This window comes from Trematomus bernacchii, unplaced genomic scaffold (assembly GCF_902827165.1).
Source record: "Trematomus bernacchii unplaced genomic scaffold, fTreBer1.1, whole genome shotgun sequence".
NCBI classification, from domain to species: Eukaryota; Metazoa; Chordata; class Actinopteri; order Perciformes; family Nototheniidae; genus Trematomus; species Trematomus bernacchii.
In genome coordinates this window covers 282,501-301,479 of record NW_022987646.1, presented here as the reverse complement: position 1 = coordinate 301,479, position 18,979 = coordinate 282,501, and the positions used below count along the sequence as shown (strand labels likewise).

Genomic DNA, 18,979 nt, shown 5'->3' with positions numbered 1-18,979 from the left:
CTTATTTCAAACAACACTGTCAACTGCTCATACTTCAAGTCCACTCAATCCGTGTATCTTCCTCTTATTTGTTCTTCTTTCTTAAACCAGTAAACAGAAAGGCGACTTTTTTTGGTTTTGCTCTTTACTTCGGGGCCACAGGGGTCTTTGGAGAGAGGGGCGGTGCGGGACTCTCGGAAGTAATTTCAAAACAAAGGCCCTCTAGCTAAAAGACACTTAACGATAGATAAAGGGTTAATTATTGATCCATCGAGTTTGAATCCGTCATTATCTTTCTAACTTTACCGAACTGTGAAAGTCATCCCGCCCTCTATAATACTAGTTTTATCAATACAGTCTCTGAGAGGGAGAGCGAGAGATTAAGTGTTTTTTACCAGACGAGGGCTTTTGTTTTGAAATCACTTCCGAGAGTTCCGCCTCGCTCCAAAGGTCCTTTGGCCACTTAAAAGGTGTAAAGAGCGAAACAGACGGGAAAAAAACAATTGTAGTCGCTTTTATGTTTACAGTTTTGAGAAAGAAACATATTTAAAACGAAGCTACCCGTTTACCTTCTTTTCAATCTTTTTTTTCCGGATTCGCATTGTTATTTAGGTGAAAATACTGAACATGTATTGAACACATCATCATTGGCTGAGAGTAGCTAGAAAGGAAAATATTTTGAAGGGTTACTAAGAAAAAAATGAGGATAAGGTGTTGGAAACTCACAGAGGAGTAATATATGCCTAAATAAATGTTGTTTAATTGAATATGGTATTTCTTTTTTACGTGTGCAGATAACTTCAGATCTGCATAACTGCGCATGCGCGTCTTCGCGGTCACCTGCTGCTGCAGCCCAGACAGACACGACCTACAGCTGTTGTGACCCAAGTACCCTGCAGAAAACTGCCCTCCAGGTAAATACTTATTTATGAGCCCGATCAAAACTAGAAATGCTTGTTTCTACCCAGTCGCTGTCAAAGAAGTCCCAACCAATCATCAACACGTAGCGTTTGTCCGTGTTGACTCTGTAATGCTAGTCACTTAGCATGCTAGGCTGACATATATTTTGTGTTAGCATACAACCTTTATATCTGACTCTGTTGTCGTGTCATCTTTCTAACTTAATCCCAAATGTGATAGTGTATTCCCTACACAGCCGAGTAGACCCTGTCATTAACACCGTCAAGCTAACTGTCTATTAGCCATGTTGGCTGAGCAGCCTAGGGTGTGTGAGTTAGCTTTTGAGCTAAGCATGCTAGCCCTTTGATTTGTGGATTTTAACAGTAACTAATATTGTTTCGTACCCTTACTGTAATTTAAACATTTGATGATATTAGGCTTTAATGTATGTGTGAGTTATATCTATCTATATAGTCTATGTGACTGTCAGAGATCATGCTAGGAAAACAGGCATGTCACGGCAAGCTAATATACAGGAAGTATCAAAAACAAGGAGAGGGCGTAAGATGCAGTAATGGAAGAACAACAGATTACGTGAATGGGAAACTGTCATCTGCTCAAATCTGTTGATTAGGTTAAATTATTATTATAACCTGGTTGACTTTTACATTTTAAAATGTGTTGACTAATATTTGCTTGCTGCCTTTCAAACGTGACACAGGAAAATATAATCTCAGAAACATAACATAACTCCACTATCCGAAATTATATAAACTCTGAATGAATAGTGTTGGCTGTTATACTTATCATATTATATGTATAATTTACTGGTTAGTGGTGAAACACCTTCATGTGGTTGCTGGTGTGCTGAAATGACACTTCAAAGCTTCCATGTTTTGAACAAATGTCTCATACTTTAAACCTGGGGACATTACAAAACTGGTTCTCACGGGTCAGTTGCCATGTGGCAGGTTTGTCATACTGACTGCAAATGTGTGTAAGGATTTCTGGAGAGATATTTTGGTTAACATGCTATGACCTCTCGTGACCTCAAAGCTTTTGCCACTACTATATGGTCTATATGGCCTCCTTGGTCTATAATTAGACAACTCCCACACAACTTTCTTTAAGCACTGAATGTATTTATACTTTTATTTTAAATGTAGATAGGAGGTTGCTTTCATTTGAGAAGATTTGTTGTTTCTATTGCATATGGCAGGGTGGGCCACTAGCCTCTTAAATACTTTAAATGTTAAGGTTGAATATATGGTGCTTTGTAATGTAGTATGTTAAACCTAGTGTTTCTGCTGCCTATAGTTCTATACTGTCGTCCTACAAAGCTTATCAATCCCTAACTATTGTAAACGTGTTAATACTCTTATCAGTTGCCAGGTAGGGCAAATACATGGCTTTAGAAGTGGAAAGCAGATGGCTGAAGGTGTTAAACAGTTTTGAGGCAACATGTAGCTTGTACAGGCCATTTAATGTACAACCCAACAGTATATATCATATTAGAGAGAGAATCTTCACAAATATATTGTATCACTATACATGTTGTTGGAAGATATCTAAATGGAGCTATTTTCATATTTACGAGATTGCAGTTGTGTGTTTATTTGATATTTAATCAATCGCTTTTTTTGTTGGAATTTTCCAGTGATTTTGGCCATGTGATAATAAAATATGGAAGGAAATATATTGTGTGAATTATGTGTATGGGGATCCCTTAACTGTCACACTATCAAATGAATAATAATCAGGAGTGTATTTTATATTAATATGAATATCTGATATTTTTCCTCTTTCACAGGGTGTATATTTTACAGAAGAGTGTGTTGCTGATGTGAAGATGGAGGACCAGGCTGTGGAGCTCTGAGCCTCCCATGGCTGTCAGCACCATGGACTCGGAGTCGTCCAGGACCCCTCAGCCTGCGCCCGCCCTGACAAAAGGGGGCTACTCCCTGCTGTCCGCTCAAGCTCTGGGTGCCAGGCTGGGCACCCAAGGGAAACACTATTTTTGCGGCTCGGTTGCAGCTTTTACCAACATCGTGGTGACTTTCCCCATCCAGAAGGTGCTGTTCCGCCAACAGTTACACGGTGTGTTGGCCACTGAGGCGGTGCAGCAGCTGCAGAGGGATGGGCTGAGGAATCTGTATCGGGGTCTGCTGCCCCCGCTGCTCCAGAAGAGCACTACAGTGGCCATCATGTTTGGCCTGTACGAGGACTTCTCTAGAGTCTTACTAGACCGGGCCGCTGGCAGCGGTATACCGGAGCTGGCAACCCGGAGCTTTGCTGCAGCGTTGGCAGGAACCGCAGAGGCCGTCCTGACGCCGTTTGAGCGTGTGCAGACTCTTTTACAAGACCATCGTCACCACGGGCGCTTCAAAAACACAGTCCACACCTTCCGTACACTAGTGACTGAGCATGGTGTCAGAGAGTGCTACCGTGGCCTGGTGCCTATACTTATTCGTAACGGCCCCAGCAATGTGCTCTTCTTCGGGCTCCGTGGGCCCATCAAGGAGCAGCTCCCAGAAGTCAATAGCCGGGCAGGTCACATGGCAAGTGATTTTGTATGTGGAGGGTTGTTGGGGGCAGCCCTTGGCATTATGTTCTATCCCTTAAATGTGGTCAAGTCCCGGGCCCAGTCTCAGGTGGGTGGAGCCTTCCAGCCTTGCAGGCAGGTGCTGCTAACAGTGTGGAGAGAAAGGGGCGGCAGTGTTGCCATGCTCTTCAGAGGGGCCACTCTCAACTACCACCGTTCACTGCTCTCCTGGGGGATCATTAATGCCACCTATGAGCTGCTGCTGAAGGAGCTGTCATAATAGAGATATAGAGAGCCAGAGAAAGCATTTAAAGGGAAAATCCTGTGTAAAGTTTGAGAGTCATTTGTTGAGAAGAAAGGAAACCGTCAAGTAAAGCCGATGTACTTGCGGTCTGGCACATTTTTTGGGGGCACACAGACTGAAAGACTGCAACATAGTTGCACTTCTAACAGGGGCCAACAGTCAGTGTAAGATAACCCACCTGCCACATGCCATGACTATTTACTGTTGTCAGTATTTAAAACAAGACACGAGCTTTAGCCTATACAAACTTGTGCCAGGGTCCAATTAAAATGCCCTTGTTTGCTCTCTGTTCAAACATGTTGTTGAGCAAACAACATTTTAGCGCTTTTTTCCCACAGTTTCAAGCAAAAGTTAGTTCAATAGATTAACTGTTTCGTCGTATGTGCTGTGCTGCTTTGTGGACAACATGCGTCTGTTTGTTTGACCAAGAGTATTTCCTCTGTCGGGCTGCTTTCTGCCCCTTAACTCAATCACTTTTGTACTTTTGACAATGGAAATACCCCAAGATGTTCTGGCAAGAAGAGTGTAATAACATATAGAGTTGGCTGTATTATTTCTATTTGTGCTCCATCAAACTATTCAGCCTATATAATTAGGATATGATCAAAAATCTATCATTTCAGAAATTGTTGAAATAAGTGTGAGTGATGTATGTTCTTGGAAATACTGTCAGGCTTTTTTAAACAGTTCCTCCTTTTACACATGATTTTAGTTTTGTTTGCCGATTCAAAATGTAATGTTCTTTCAGGCACAATTAGTCTTTGTTTGATTCATAAAGTGCTCCTGGCATGTGTTGTTTGAGTTTTGAGAAGTGCCCGTTGATGTCAGTAAAACACAGTTACACCCAGATCTTGTCTTGTTTGTATAATTACAAAGGAAAAATGTGTTCAATCTTTACACCACAGAACATTTTTGTTTTTATTTTAATTTTACAAAACCTTTGCAGTTCCAGAAGAATACCTTTTGAAATGTGTGGGCATTTATTTTGTTCATTGATTTTTGAAAGTAGTGCTCCTAAATGTTTTTTTCCAGTTTAATAAACTTCAAATATCACCTTTTTATACATGTAACCTCCCTCTTTCCCCTCTTTTTAAATCTTTCTTCTCTCACGCTTGCTCTCCTCTCTGTCTGTAACATCTGTTGACATAATGGGCTCAGATTTCAAGCTTGAGTAGACGCTGTCACCATGCCGCAGCTCTCGCTGGGTACGACAGCCCGAAGAGGAAAGGCATGCTGCCTGGACATTGAGTGAGAGAGAGACTGAACTGAGTAATGGTGCTGAGAGAAGACTGAGGCAGAGGGTCATGTTCAGTGGCACAAAAAGCTCAAGCTGCCATGTAAATGGATCACTTGGCCTATTTCTCCAATCCTTTTCATTCTGAACTGTCCACAGTGTGCTGTTACCTGAGCATCTTTCCGGGATTTTCCAAGGCTTTCTCTCCAATAGTATTGAATTATCTTCTGATAGTGGGACACCTTCATTAATGTTAAATAACGCTGTTTATAATTACTAACTTTTCTGTAGCACGAGTCACCAAATCACTATGAAAACATCAAATGACTAATTGCAACCAAATGAAATGTTTAAACAATCTATTAAACATGTTGACAGTGAACACGTCTGTTATGTGGGTGTGTACTGAGATACATGACATGTTTTCTCAAGAGAATATGCTAAAAATCATATGGTTTACTCGTGTAATAGAGGCACCTTTTGACACTGAACGGCTTCTTTGTGCTTTATGTGCACTGTGCCATCCTCAAAGTGACTCATACCGTGTGTACTAAATCCCTTCTTCATAATCAATCATACAAACGGCATTACCGGTACAATAGAGTTTGGTAGTCAAGCTGAACAGACCTGACACTGGATCAAAATGAAGGATGAGGCAAACACTCCAGTACACTCTTTAGTTCAACACCCCTATCTGTCATTTCTGTCACTTTCTTGACTATAGAAATAGCTCTCACAGCAGGTCTACACTTCCAGACCGTGTTTTCTTTTTTACATGCGACTTTTCTAGATTACTGTGTCAAGAAATCAGACTGCGGATAGTGATCAGATTAAGGGCAATCTGACATGGGGACTTTGGATCAGAGAGGGTTGAGCTGTTAGAAAACCGCTCAGCTCTTTGGATGTTGCCTTTCCTTTTAACAAATGTCTGTCAGACTATGATCTTAAATGAAATCTTACCGTTTTCCACTCAAAATTCATTCATATTTAAGAAAGTATTTTAAAAATAGAAGTGAAAATGTTGCACTCTAGCTCTGAATAATTTAAGAGACATTCCCAGTACCAAAAGAGAGAAAGTAGGCCTAGGCGCCCCCATACATTGAAAAACACTGCCTTTCTCGGAAGTATAACTCAATGGTTGAAAAGAAATCCGTCAGTAATCCTCATTAGCAGTATTAGTAGTCCAGTGATGGTATAAATACAACGGCTGTTTAGACCGAGAGGTGTTTTTCCAGGGTGGTGAATTGGATGTCTTATGACCTGATTTCAAGTTTAATATTTAGGGAGGGAGCTTTGAAGAACTGAAAGTTGTAACATGACATGAGTTGATAACTGTTGTATAGACAAAAACCCAGACATTTAACTTCATTAAAGTCAATGTGTAATTTATTCCCAAACAATACATTTCTTGGTACATAGACTTTATTGTACGTGGGTACGGAAAAGTGACTGCTCATGTAGAAACACAATGTCCTCTTTTAAAATGAAACGCGTTAGACAGTTTTACCATACAGAAACAAAACAAGTAGGTGACACAGGCACTCTTTACTGTTCGGGCCTGCTTGATGGACAACTACAGATGCTTTTGATATTAGTGCTGTGATGGACACTGGTGCTGAACCTCTGTGGCGAGTGGAAGCGCTGACATCTCACACAAAAGACCTGCCTTCTTATTTTCAAGCATAGCCACGTTTACAAAAAGTCTCTCAGTCACCTATTTGGATATTAAATATACCGACTATCTCCTCACCAGCTGTCTCTGAACATTTACGCAGTCTTTTATTTGGCTAATCCCCTTATCATATTTGTATAAGCAACTGCTTAAGAACCCTCTTGTTGTCTTAGTTGGCTCCAATAAATTGGACAAATCATCTAATGAGTTGGCATCATGTGACATTTTAGTGGACACTGTACATCAGCAAACTGATCGAGCAATGTAATCCATTTACTGACAATTCACAGACATCAGTATAGACAGGAGTCTTTATATTAACAAATGCTAATTCCATGCAACTTTGCACCATGTTGCAATCCATAATGCAGTAGGATTTCCTGAAACACGACAAAGCCAACATTGCAAACATAAAATGCATCCATTATATTCAGACAAACATAATGCAGCTATTGTTGTTTTTAAGTTAGCACAAAGAAACAAGGATGCAGTATGTGGGGGGTGGGGGGGTTTATGTTTGCATAGCCATAAACTAAGGTAGAGACGGAATAGGACACAGAGATATACATGTATATCTACAGTTCTGACCCCAGCATACAGCATCTGTCAGTCAGCATGTTATTAGTGTGGTGGTGCACCCATAGAGGAAACCGTAGTGGGGAACAGTAGTGGCTCACTGTTTTAAGACTTTGGATCTTTGCTACATCTGGACATAGTTTAACAGTCACCCTTGTGCCTAGTGAAAACTTTTTTTCAACTACATAAATAAGGTCCCCTGTTTTGCTTCCTAGGCTCATCCACACATTCCCAGAAAATATATATGTCATGTCCTTTGGATGAAAACTAGATTAATGTTATATTACTGCATATGTTGGGGTAATGGGAGTATGTCCAAGATCCATTCACTCAGAGTCAGCCAGGGCCAGGGAAAGGGTAGAAAAAACACTTTACACAAGGGTATGTGTCTCATAAAAAGGTGCAATCTGTAACAGTCAAAAGTGCTCTCCCTGCTTTGTAATGGTATAGTTTTGTATCCCATTCATATGTAACTGTAGTTTTGAAAAACTAAATTGTTAAAAAGGTGCACATACAAAACAAATCAGTTAATACCTGTATTTTGCAAGTGTGATAAGTATATATGTTTTGTTTGTCAGTAAAACGTACTGCTATACTAAACTTGAAAAATGACAATTTACAGATTACACCTTGTGGAGTGGAGAAACCTTTAAAGCAGCAAAAGATAACATAATACTGTCTCAAAGAGAAGGACAATTCAAAATTCCAGTGACATCCATAGTTTCTTTTTCCACCGGAGACCTGAACATCACAGACCATGGTGCAAATATTGTAAAAATAAATACATAAATACATACATGGGTAATCCATCCTTACATACATACACATATCGTATCATAAAATAAGAGAATTATAAGATAATTATAAAATTCATAATGTACAAATGCATAGTCCATATGCGTCCAAGAAGAGGCCAAGCAACAACGTTTTCTCTCTTTGTTTACAGTTTTGTTTGATGTGTGTTGTCCATGTGAGTTTGTGTATTGTAGGTTAGAGATTGTGTGCTGTGGTGTGCATGGCACTTACTGTACAAGAACATAGGGGTTACACACCACATCGCTCTGTGCTGTTTCCTCTTGGCTCACCTATAGAGTTAGTGGGTTATTAGTGGGTACAAGTTCACAGGTCAAAAATTGAGAGGTACGTGTCCAGGCGTGTCCGCTGTGTCTGGTGTGCGTGTCCGGAAGAGCTGTGTGAGTGCAAAAACGGACGAGATGAGAACAGTGCAGCGTTTGGCTAGTAGCCTCACCCCGTCACTCTCCCCCTGACCCTGTCCAGATCCATTGTGGCCCCCACTCTTACCCCCAACCCCAGACCCAGTTCCAGCTGTCTCAACAGCCCCAACAAACTCTCTATATAGACCCACTATCTCTTTCAGCTTGTCCATGGCCTCCTGGCTGTCATCATCCTCATCCCCGTGGCCCAGGCTGGCGTTATGGCAGAGCTCACAACCAGGGCAAGGGTTTGTTCGCAGGCAGGCTGCTGACAACTGAACCAGGGCGCTGAAACTGTTAGATAAGGAACGTAGGGCTTCATCAGGAGCCCAGCCAACACGTGTGGCCCGCTGACAGCCAGATGCCAATCGCCGAGCCTCCGCCTGGAGTAGATTCCTCTCGGCCTCTGTCATGGCGGCTGTGCTTGACCCAGTACAATTTGGGTCCGGTACTGGGGTAGTTCTGCCTTCAGTACCATTGTGATTAAGGTCCGGCCCTACATTTAGGCCTGTTATATCCTGCTTTGAGTCTAGAACAGTTTGTTCGGGTTGTTCCAGTTCTCCCCTCTCTAAGACTAGAAGGAGTTGGTCTATATCTTGACGTAAGGAGGCAAAACCTCCCTTGAGCCCACCATAGTTTTTGTTGGTAAGTGTATGAAGAGGTCCACTAAATGAGTTTGTGGGGGAAACCGGTCGTGAAACTAGGGGACTGATTTCAGAGGAGGCAGTAGAGAAAGTAGAGAGCGGGCGTGGGTTGTCCCTCAGCAGCGACAGAATATTGGGCTTTGGAGAGGGTGGTGTTGGAGGAGAGACCGTTGGGGGTCGGGCAGGTTTAGGGCGTGTGCGGCGGGAGAACTCGTAAACGGTTAGCTCCTCGTCAAAGCTTATACTATCCTCAGTTTCTCCACTGAAACAGTTGGCGTAAACGGTTCGGCAGCCACAAGCCTCGCGGTGCTGCTGTGGGGGTGTGGTGTCAGCTTGTGAGGATGTTGGCGAGTCCCCTCCAATTTGCATGCTGGACACACCTCCTAACCCGACTGCTGAGTGGGACCGTGACTGAGGCTGCTCCGATGATACACTGCCACTGTGCAAACTATTCCCTTTGAGGGTCAGGTTAGGGTGGGAGCCGTTTGTCCCGTTGGCCTTTTTCATGTGTGAGGTCACATCCTGGGCCTCTTTGATGGTGGCTATGACAACCTCAGCTCCGTCCTCCAAAATGTTCCTTCGTGCTTCTAGCTTTGAGCTCACTGCTTCTTTTTCCTTGACTGGGGTCCTGTTTAAGTCTGATAAACCGCTGGCTACAGACAAGCCAGAACCAAATCCAGATGTATCTCCATTGATGGAGCTGGTAGAGGGATAGTCAAGAGTACCCCAAAATCTCCTGGGAACGGGTCATGTACCAAGGTAGAGCCTGGATCTTCCCCCTCAGGGCAGAAGCTGGCAGTCTGCCTCCCAGGCTGGAGGAGCTGGTCCTCAGGTCTGATCCTGATCCAGATCTGCCAGGCTCTCTGCTTTCAAGGCCCCCAACACCTGTGGAGTTGGTGGAAGTGAGCGAGGTGGTAAGGGGGGGAGGTGTATCTGTGTTTTTAGGTGACAAGCTTTCATGACTCAGAGAGACCCTCTTGGATCCCGACTGGACGCTGCCATTGCGGCTGCTCCAAGGGTGGATCCCATTTTGCGGACTAACGCTGTCCTTAAAGATCCCTTTGGATGGATCAGTTGGGGAGACTGGAGAGCTAGCCGGTAATGATAAGGGGTGAAGATTGGTGGGAGTAGTGGGTTTGGGGGGGCACTGGAGGGGGAATGGATGGCTTTGTACCTGAATTAGAGCGAGGGATCAGGGGAAGGTTTGGTGGCTTTTTCATGGGTACAGCAGTCCCATTTATCTTCCCTTCAACTTTAGTTTCTTTTTCATCAGACATGAATGTTTTGTCATTGGAAACAACATGCGCTCCAGTCTCCTGCGTGAGATCTTTATTCTTTTTTGGGCCGTTTTCTTGCCTCTTTGTGTTTTCCTCAGTTTGCAGTGCTGTAATGGGTAGTGGTTGCCTGCTGCAACGCACTGCTGTAATCAGGGCTGATGTGAGAGGCAGTCCACCTGCACCGGATGTAACAGACTTGAACTCCATGGTGTCTGGCTCCATTTCCAAAAGTTCAGATGACAAACGTCCAGAGGAATCCCCATTGCAGTGGGCATATGATCTCCCATGCTGGGGGGATTTGGGAGGAATGATCTGAGGTTTGGGAGGCAGCTGGGGCTTAGGTGCCAATAGTGGTTTGACCTTAACTTCAGGTTTTTGAGATGGCTTTGGGGGACTGGGCTGTTGGTTAGTAAGTGCATTTGCAGGGCCTTTAGGTGTCTCCACTTCTCGTTTGATTTGAGAGGATTTTCCTTTATTTGCAATGGGGGAGGATGGCTCTTTCCCCGGGACAGCTAGAGGACCATTCCAGCCTCCACTCAACCGATTAGCATTTCGCCGGTCAGCCAGTTCAGCGTCTGTGAGAGAGAAACAAATCAAAAGGACAGGACGGTAAGAGAAGGGCATCAGTGAATTTATACCTCCTTTAATTACATTAATGTCTCATGTTGCCTTCACATAAAATACCCTAACACAGTGGTTCTCAAATGGGGGTACGTGGACCCCTAGGGGTACGTTGGAGTACTGCAGGGGGTACGTGAGATTTATTTTATGTTAATGAAGAAAAAAAAACATAAGTAATGCATTTAAACAAACTACTAATAGTAGATTAACTACTTCATTCAAAAGTTTGCAGTAATTCTGGATAATAAAATGGGAAAAATAAACGGGGTGCTCTCTTTTCCTCTCTCTCTCCTGACAGCCCGTCAGTCTCGTGCAGCTCGCTGAACCTGTAATAAGCCGAGCCGACAGTAAAGAATAAATAAATGTATAACTAGTTTAGCTAGTTCCAGAGTAGATAAACTAGCTAAGTGTGTTAGGTGTAACTCTTAGTGTATTTTGCTCCGCTCACCAGTCCGTCACAGCGGGGGAGCTGTGATCCGGAAGAGCTGTGTGTTTTCCGTCAGCAGCAGCTGATCTGATCTCTGATCTCTGATCTTTCTCTCGCGTCCGGTTATACTTCACTCGCGTTTATGTCCAAATCTATCAGATCTTGCTAGTTCTAGTTAATGATATGACTGCCTGCTTATCAAAGGACCTAAACAATAAGCGTTGCTTGGCAACGGCGTGTGGCCGCAAAGTATAGCGCAGCATAGAGTGCCACAATCATAAATCTATCGATCATAAATCTATCTATCGATTACATTTATGATTCGAAAATTATAAACGTAGGGTAGACATGTGGAGATTATCCGACTGAACAAAACGTGATCCGTCTCTTAAATGTGTGTCAACCACAGACCTTATTTCCAGCTATTTTCCAAAATTCTATGGAGAAATCCCGTTGCTTTTTTGTCGAAGGAACCCATGCGCAGCTTACTTCCGGGTTTTAGGACGCGTCACTGTGGCACTCTATTATGCATATGTTTATATGAGGGGTCAAAATCCCATGCTCATAAAATTCTCATATATTTGTTTCTCTTCATTCCCCACGCCTCAAAATAAATAAATATACCAATTTTAGGAAAAGTAATGAAGTTTGAGCAGTGTGGGAGTTACACATATTTCAAAACGCGAAGTGTAATAACTGTAGTTTGCCTCATGATCCTCAGGGAAGCACAAGCCTATGTTTCTCACTAAATTGTAAGTACAACTTATTAAAAAGATCAGTTCAATGTCATCTTAGTGTTATTGCATGATGTTGAAATTGGTTTGCCATGAATTTAGTGATGGATTGTAAACATTTGAAATGTAGCATTTAAGTGTTTCTCAGTTACAAGGTTGTTGTTTTAATGACTCAGACACTGATGGTGCAGCTCTGTACTCTCCCTCTTTATATAGGCTTTTATTCCCTAACACATTGTTTCTGCGCTGATCAGGGGGTACTAGGCTGAATTTCTTTTTCAAAGGGGGTACATTATTGAAAGAAGTTTGAGAACCACTGCCCTAACATACCCTTTTAGACAAAGTAACTTCACAAAACGTTGCAAAGACAGACTGTTTCATTCATCTGCAAAGTCATACAAACATGCTGTGAACTCACCTGATATATCAGGAACTGGAGGAGTAAATCTCTCCTGTGCATCAAAAAACTCATCTTCAGACTCTGAGACAGCCTCTTTGCCCAAAAGAGCTGGTTTGGGATTGGGTGAAGGCGTCAGGAATAGACCTTCTTCGTCTTTGGAGAGGCGGTGCTCAGCCTCTCTTTCTTTGTCCGAAGGAATCGAACTTGTCCTTATTGGGACTTTGGGAGGGGTCTTCTTCTTTCTTTTAATGGGTGATCTGTCAAAGGGTATGCTGTCAATCATTCTTAAATCTCTTGAACTAGGAATCTTAGAAATGCGTCTTAATCCTCCCAATCCTAGCTCTTCCTCCTCCTCCTCCTCATCATCATCATCGTCATCATCATTATCCTCACTAGTCGCCTCAGGTGGGCTGGGGAGGAAATCTGCCTTGGAGAGCTCAGCGAAGCAAAGGCAGGAGTTGTCATTGCCACGGTAATTGAGGTTGGTGGGTCGCAAGGGCCCTTGATGGCGTTTTGGCTCCAGGAGGTAGGGATGGTGGACGTCCAAGCTGGGTAGATCTTCGCTTGTGCGTGTTCCCCGTTGTGCATCCAGACGAGACGGGGCTTTGGCTGAGGCGCTGCTCTCCTCCAGCGCAGCACTGATGGAGCCACTGGACAAGCTGGAGAAGCTGCTGGTGACCCGGGGGTCCGTGTGGTACCAGTTGGTCTCCACGTTCATTTCTTCATCCATAATACTAAATGTACGCAGACCGCTTCCTGTTGCTCCTTCTTCCTCTTCACCCTCATTTTCCATACTTTCTGTAGTCACTATTATCTTCACTTCCTGTTTGCCTTTGTGGTCCTCTCTCTCTTTTCTTTCTTCCTCTCTCCTCTTCTCTTCCTCCTCTCGCCTCCTCTCTTCCCAGTCCTGACTTGCTGGGTCTGGCCGTTTGTAATTCTGAGAATCCATTGGGTCGTCCTCATCTGTCGAGTCATCTGAGTCACTGCAGCACCGAGACACATAACCTAATAAAACCAGAAAAATACATGTTAGTAAGAGAATAATACGTTTTAAAATATTATGATATTATATTACGTGGCAGGCTTTTTTAACGGTACCCGTACTGGCTGGTGACATCAGTATGTGATGTGAGAATTATCTATGAAATGGCCAAGCCCAAAACTAGATTTTTTTTAAAAGTGAAACAGTTTGTGCTCACTTGTTAGGGACTCATAGCACACGCCCTGTATTTCGGCGAACCTCCCACACACACCTTCTTCAGCAGGAATTCGGTGCACCCTCACTTTTGGGCGCCCCAGACGGAAGACATTGACACTGGGATCCACAAGGAGTTTGCAGTAGCCTCCTAGCAGACACCCTAAGTCTTTGGCTGCCAGAGAGTCCATCAATAAGGCAAATGGCTGCAAGGGGGAGGGCATTGCAGAAGATAAGGTAAAGTGATTAAGAGGGTAAGGAACAAAAGGGAATGGAAGGGGGAGAAAGAGGGAGAGAGAGACACCTTTGAGTCCAATGAATTCACTTTATAAAGCTAGCACTTAGGTATTCTGTTGGTGTATTGAAGGAGAAATGCTTGACCTATATTGTGTGTGATGAGTCCTTTTTGTGTATCTGTGTCAGTGTGTGAATTCCTACATGTTTATGAATAATAGAGTCTAGTATCTGCAGTGTCTTCCTCACCTTCATGTCGTGCAGTGAGATGCGCAGTAGGCTGACTTTGTCCGACTCCGACAGCAGCTCCACTCGGCTGATGCTGCTGAACTCCACCAGCGTAGAGATCATGTTGAGCTTGTGGTTGATTACCTGACTCATCCCATACTTGGCTCCCACCAGCAGGCTGACCAACACCTCCCTGTCCTGAAGCTGAGGGTGGATGACAGTGAGTATGTTATATAATGAGACACGACGGAGAAACAAAAAAGGAAGCGGTAGAATATGGAGGAAAAATGAAGAGATGCAAATATATGAAAGATAACATAGTATCAAATTTGCAATATAGATCCAAGACTGAATCAAGGTGTAAATATATCCCTTTACAAACAGACCACCAGCTGATATTCTCTTACCATCATCGTAGCTGTGTAGGACCGTCCCCCATATGAAATGAGCTCTCCCAGCTGAGTGAGGTAGGCCAACCGAGCCTGACTCGCAGAAATGACCTAAAACACAGCAGTGAGCAAAGAAGAAGAAAGAGGAATGACAGTGAGGCAGAGAGCAAGGAAACGAAAACCATGGGGGGCTGTTATGGAAGACTCGCTGACCAAAACTATTTCCTTCACAGGGAATATGCTCCACTTATTTCCGCATAAACATTACCCAGGCCTTAGATCTAATATTCGTGTTCACCCTCCTAGCCAAGGTCTAACCTAACCTGTAGTCACCTTACCACCACAGCCCACCACACATGAGTCTGTATGTACCTTCTGACGCGGCTCGAGCAGGGACTGGATCTTTTTGAGGTGATAGCTGATGGCTTTCCTCAGGTCCTTCTCCCTCATGTTGCTCAGCAGTGTGGGAGAGATGAAGCTGTCCATGCCAAACTCCCTCCTGTCACCAGCACACACACAGGAATATAAAACACACCTATAATGAAGAACTCTGTAGCCTCCTGGAATTTGACATGAAATTGAATTACAGTACCTATATGCACTTGCTTTATTTGACCCAAAACCACTTAATATTGGTGCAACATGTGAAGTGGAGGGAGGCTGGGACTCATAAAAAGCTAAAGCAAATGTAGAACTGTAGGATATGTAAGAAACACGCAGTATGACATAGCTAAAGGCCTCATAATATAGCTGGCTTATGTGTTTTGATACATTTTAGCATCACAGAGAGTATCTTTGGTTTCTATTTCCCCAGCCCAACAACCTTATAATACGACACAGATTAAAAAGAAATGTAAAAGCAATTTCCCACGGTTCATTGTATGTTTCCCCGGGTCCATATGTAGAAAACCCTCACCTATAGCTTGACTTTGCACCTAAGCCTTAATAAAATAAGTTATTTTTGTATAGCTAGCCCCAATGTTGTGTCAGCAATGTAACATTCAGTAATGTGTATATACACACACACACACACACACACACACACACACACACACACACACACACACACACACACACACACACACACACACACACACACACACACACACACACACACACACACACACACACACACACTATATTGTTGAGAATATACAGTCTGAGGTCTGATCTCAGAGGTAATCAGTTAGCAGACCTTACAGCATGTAATATCTGTAGTTATTGTTTTCCTTTTCTTTCGGGTCAGTACGTCCGTGGGAAATGGATTTGTGTTGCCTTGTGTTTGTGAAGTTATAGCTTTTAAAATGTGAAAAAAAAGACAGAAAGAAGGAAACTTGGAACACCCAAAGAGAAACGTTTGGTCCCCACAAGAATCCAGTCACATTAATAGATTTGGCTTTCAGAGTAGACCTTAACCTGTCACAAATTAGGATTCCCTCCAGTGTGACCCTTACAAGACAAGCAAAAACAAATGCACATGACTCACGTAATACTCTTGATGGAGGCCCTGGTCTGTCCACAGCTGTCCAGCCTCTCGTGCATGTGCAGGGCGGCCAGCCGGAGTGCAGTGTTGCATTTCATCTCTACTGCAAAACGCTCCCGCAGCACGTCACCGACACTCTAGAAACACACACAGTCCCAGCATAATGAACACATGCACAACTTAATATAACACCTTATTTTTATATTTACTCTTTTGACATAACAGCACAGAGATTGCAAAATACACAGCTTGTGAGAATCATTAAAAGTAAACCAACACTGGGACATCCAAAGTGCCACTCATACAGCACAAACAAACACAGCAGAAGACAAAGACTCCTCATAGAACAATAAATCAACTTGACTTAAGTGGCACTCCCAAGGCTTTAGACAAACTGTGGCTTTAAAGATTTTAATCCAGGGTTTAAATTAAATCCTGAAGCTGTGCTTTATCACAGCATATACACACATATTAGATTACCACAGGTTTTAACTAATATGATCAAGACAAAAGGAGCAACTGCATGTTAACTCCAAACATCTTCATAACTTTGATTCCCGCTCTATTTTTGTGTGGTTTTTGGAGCAGATTTTGGGCAAATTGCCAGATTTATTTAATACAAATTAAAGGATTACAATTTGCATATGGGAGTTTTTTTAACTAAACATTTCAACCTGGTTTCCATATGGATTTGAAAGAGAAAGGGGTCCTCTGAAGGAACGACACAAAGTCTGTAAGATTGACAAAAGGATTCTGTGAGACAGATGGAAATGAGCCTACCTGTAAAAAGAGGTACTCAAAAGTAGAGGGGTCATCCTGCAGCAGCTCCATGGGGTCCTTGGGGATAAAACTCACTCTGAACAGACATCTGTAGTCATGGGAGTCTTTTTTCTGCACCACCTGGGGAGGGAAAAAAAAATAGAGGTAAATTAAACTTATTATGAACCACCATCTTAAACTACTGTGTGTGTTTGTGTGGATTCGTGTACCCCCACCTTCTGTATGAGCTCGTCTTCGTGCAGCAGCAGTAGTTTGGTGATGCTGTACTGTTGCTCTAGTATCAGGGCAAAATACTCGATGGCCCGGATGGACAGTTTATCCTTCAGAGTCAGCACAATGTCCTGGAACGGTGAAAAAACAACAGTTCAGACCCCCTTAGACAAACATGGTATATCACAGCCTGCTGATGGCAGATGGTCAAATCTGATTCCCCCCCTCTCAATTCCCTCTGGCTAGGAATACAAATTGTTATAGAAAACAGGCTTTAATAATAAGAATAAGAATACTCATAATAATGTGCTTGTGAAAACGAAATCAGACACTGGGGTTTAGTTAGTGACTAATTGATCTCTTATCAAATGATGATGATTGTATACTGTTCCCCCAAACTACTGTTCTGCCCTCCTAACAAACACATGCGCTCTGGCTCACGACACACTCTTCCCCTCTCTTTATATGTTTCATAACGTCCTCCTCCAGAAGCAATATCATTTTGTTTTGTATTTTAACTCCTACATGTCAAACCTACCCACACTTCAACACCTTCGGGGCAATAACTGTAAAACGTGTGGTGTGCTTAATTACGATACACACCCACTAGTTTCTAGTCTTTCCCAACTAGAATCACTAGTTTGGTCTCATAATCATTATGTAAAACTGAGGGGGCCAATGATTAAAACACTAACGTAGGCAGCACAGAACACGATTAATCTATCTATACTCTTTCATTTCAATTTTGGGTCTTATTGTTGCTTTTGTTACAGTAAGTAAGTAGGTATATTCAGCTTGGTATAGGTTTAGTCCTACTAATGAACACATCAAAAGTGTCTTTTCATTGGCTTTCAGCAGGTGCACTGGTATTGACAAACACGTCAGCCGCCCAAGAATGATGCTGCTTCGTCAGGAGACTGCCAATAGTGAGATGCATCATCTAATTACCCTTGCCATTTCATATTCATGTAAGGTGAGCCAGTTCGTAGCAGTTTTGGCCTTTAAATGAGTTAAATGTAGATCTGTTTTAGTTTAGACCCTTTGCGAAACATCCCAATATTGAGTTATGGTTGTGGGTCAAATTGGGTTGATTTCAATATCTACAGTCTGTTTAATACACACCTTGACAGTAGTGCTGTTGTCAAACTTGAAGGCCTTGGTCTGCCCGTTCTCTAAATAGACTTTTAGGACATTGGGCAGGAAGAGAAGAGAGTTCCCCTGATGGAGAGAAGTGGGAGAAATCATTGTGGTTAGACAGGAATCAATATCAAACGTAAAATACAAAAATGAAGCATGGCATATTAGAAAACAAGTCTGTGTAATGGCTGATTAAAACGATATAGAATCCTTGATGCCGTGTCATGTAAGGTTTTTTCACCTGAGTGTGCCCGTTGACCACCACCTCTTCTGCAAAGCGCACTTTGACTGGATTACTCCTCAGACGAGCTCTCTTCTCTGCCGACATGATGGATGACTTGGGATTCTGCAACACGTAACCACGCAACAACCCCATTATATGGGACCACAGACCAAGTAACACACACTTATATATTTCAAATAAGACGCAAGCGGTCCTCACACACTTATTAAGATTAGCACATTACAATCTTAATATAGAGTGCAGGCAGTACATGGGTTTAAAGTCACATGTTTGGGAACACGAAGAGCTTATGTTTTAATGAAGGATAGTGTGATGACCCATTTTGAATGGTTTTGTGTGTTCGTGTTGACGTAAGGTCATCAATGTCTTCTTTGTACTCACTGTCATGTGCCGCAGGATGGTCACATTGATACAGTCCTCCAAGTCCCTGGGGGGGAAACACACACACACACACACACACAAACACACACACACACACACAAACACAAAGACCCACGGAAGTAGGCACATGCAAAAAAAAGAGAGATCATTATCTTCTCTGTCCAGCTGTCAAGT

General features: G+C 42.9%; 2 protein-coding genes across 2 annotated transcripts in view; one reads left to right on the top strand and one right to left on the bottom strand.

The window, feature by feature from the left end:
- Nucleotides 1-767: 767 nt before the first annotated feature.
- slc25a51b (solute carrier family 25 member 51b) lies at nucleotides 768-4,784 on the top strand. The gene is made up of 2 exons (XM_034134080.1): nucleotides 768-893; nucleotides 2,690-4,784. The coding sequence occupies exon 2, from the start codon at nucleotides 2,763-2,765 to the stop codon at nucleotides 3,699-3,701; it is 939 nt and encodes a 312-aa protein (XP_033989971.1). The 5' UTR covers nucleotides 768-893; nucleotides 2,690-2,762; the 3' UTR covers nucleotides 3,702-4,784.
- Nucleotides 4,785-6,327: 1,543 nt separating this feature from the next.
- The window catches only part of frmpd1b (FERM and PDZ domain containing 1b), a 26,141-nt gene continuing 13,489 nt past the window's right edge, over nucleotides 6,328-18,979 (bottom strand). Inside the window, 14 exon segments of the mRNA XM_034134079.1 lie at nucleotides 6,328-9,791; nucleotides 9,793-10,209; nucleotides 10,211-10,917; nucleotides 12,543-13,529; nucleotides 13,724-13,925; nucleotides 14,203-14,385; nucleotides 14,589-14,681; nucleotides 14,943-15,069; nucleotides 16,057-16,190; nucleotides 16,834-16,953; nucleotides 17,049-17,174; nucleotides 18,166-18,261; nucleotides 18,422-18,526; nucleotides 18,806-18,851. Coding sequence (XP_033989970.1) covers nucleotides 8,334-9,791; nucleotides 9,793-10,209; nucleotides 10,211-10,917; nucleotides 12,543-13,529; nucleotides 13,724-13,925; nucleotides 14,203-14,385; nucleotides 14,589-14,681; nucleotides 14,943-15,069; nucleotides 16,057-16,190; nucleotides 16,834-16,953; nucleotides 17,049-17,174; nucleotides 18,166-18,261; nucleotides 18,422-18,526; nucleotides 18,806-18,851 — 4,801 coding nt within the window. The 3' untranslated portion in view covers nucleotides 6,328-8,333.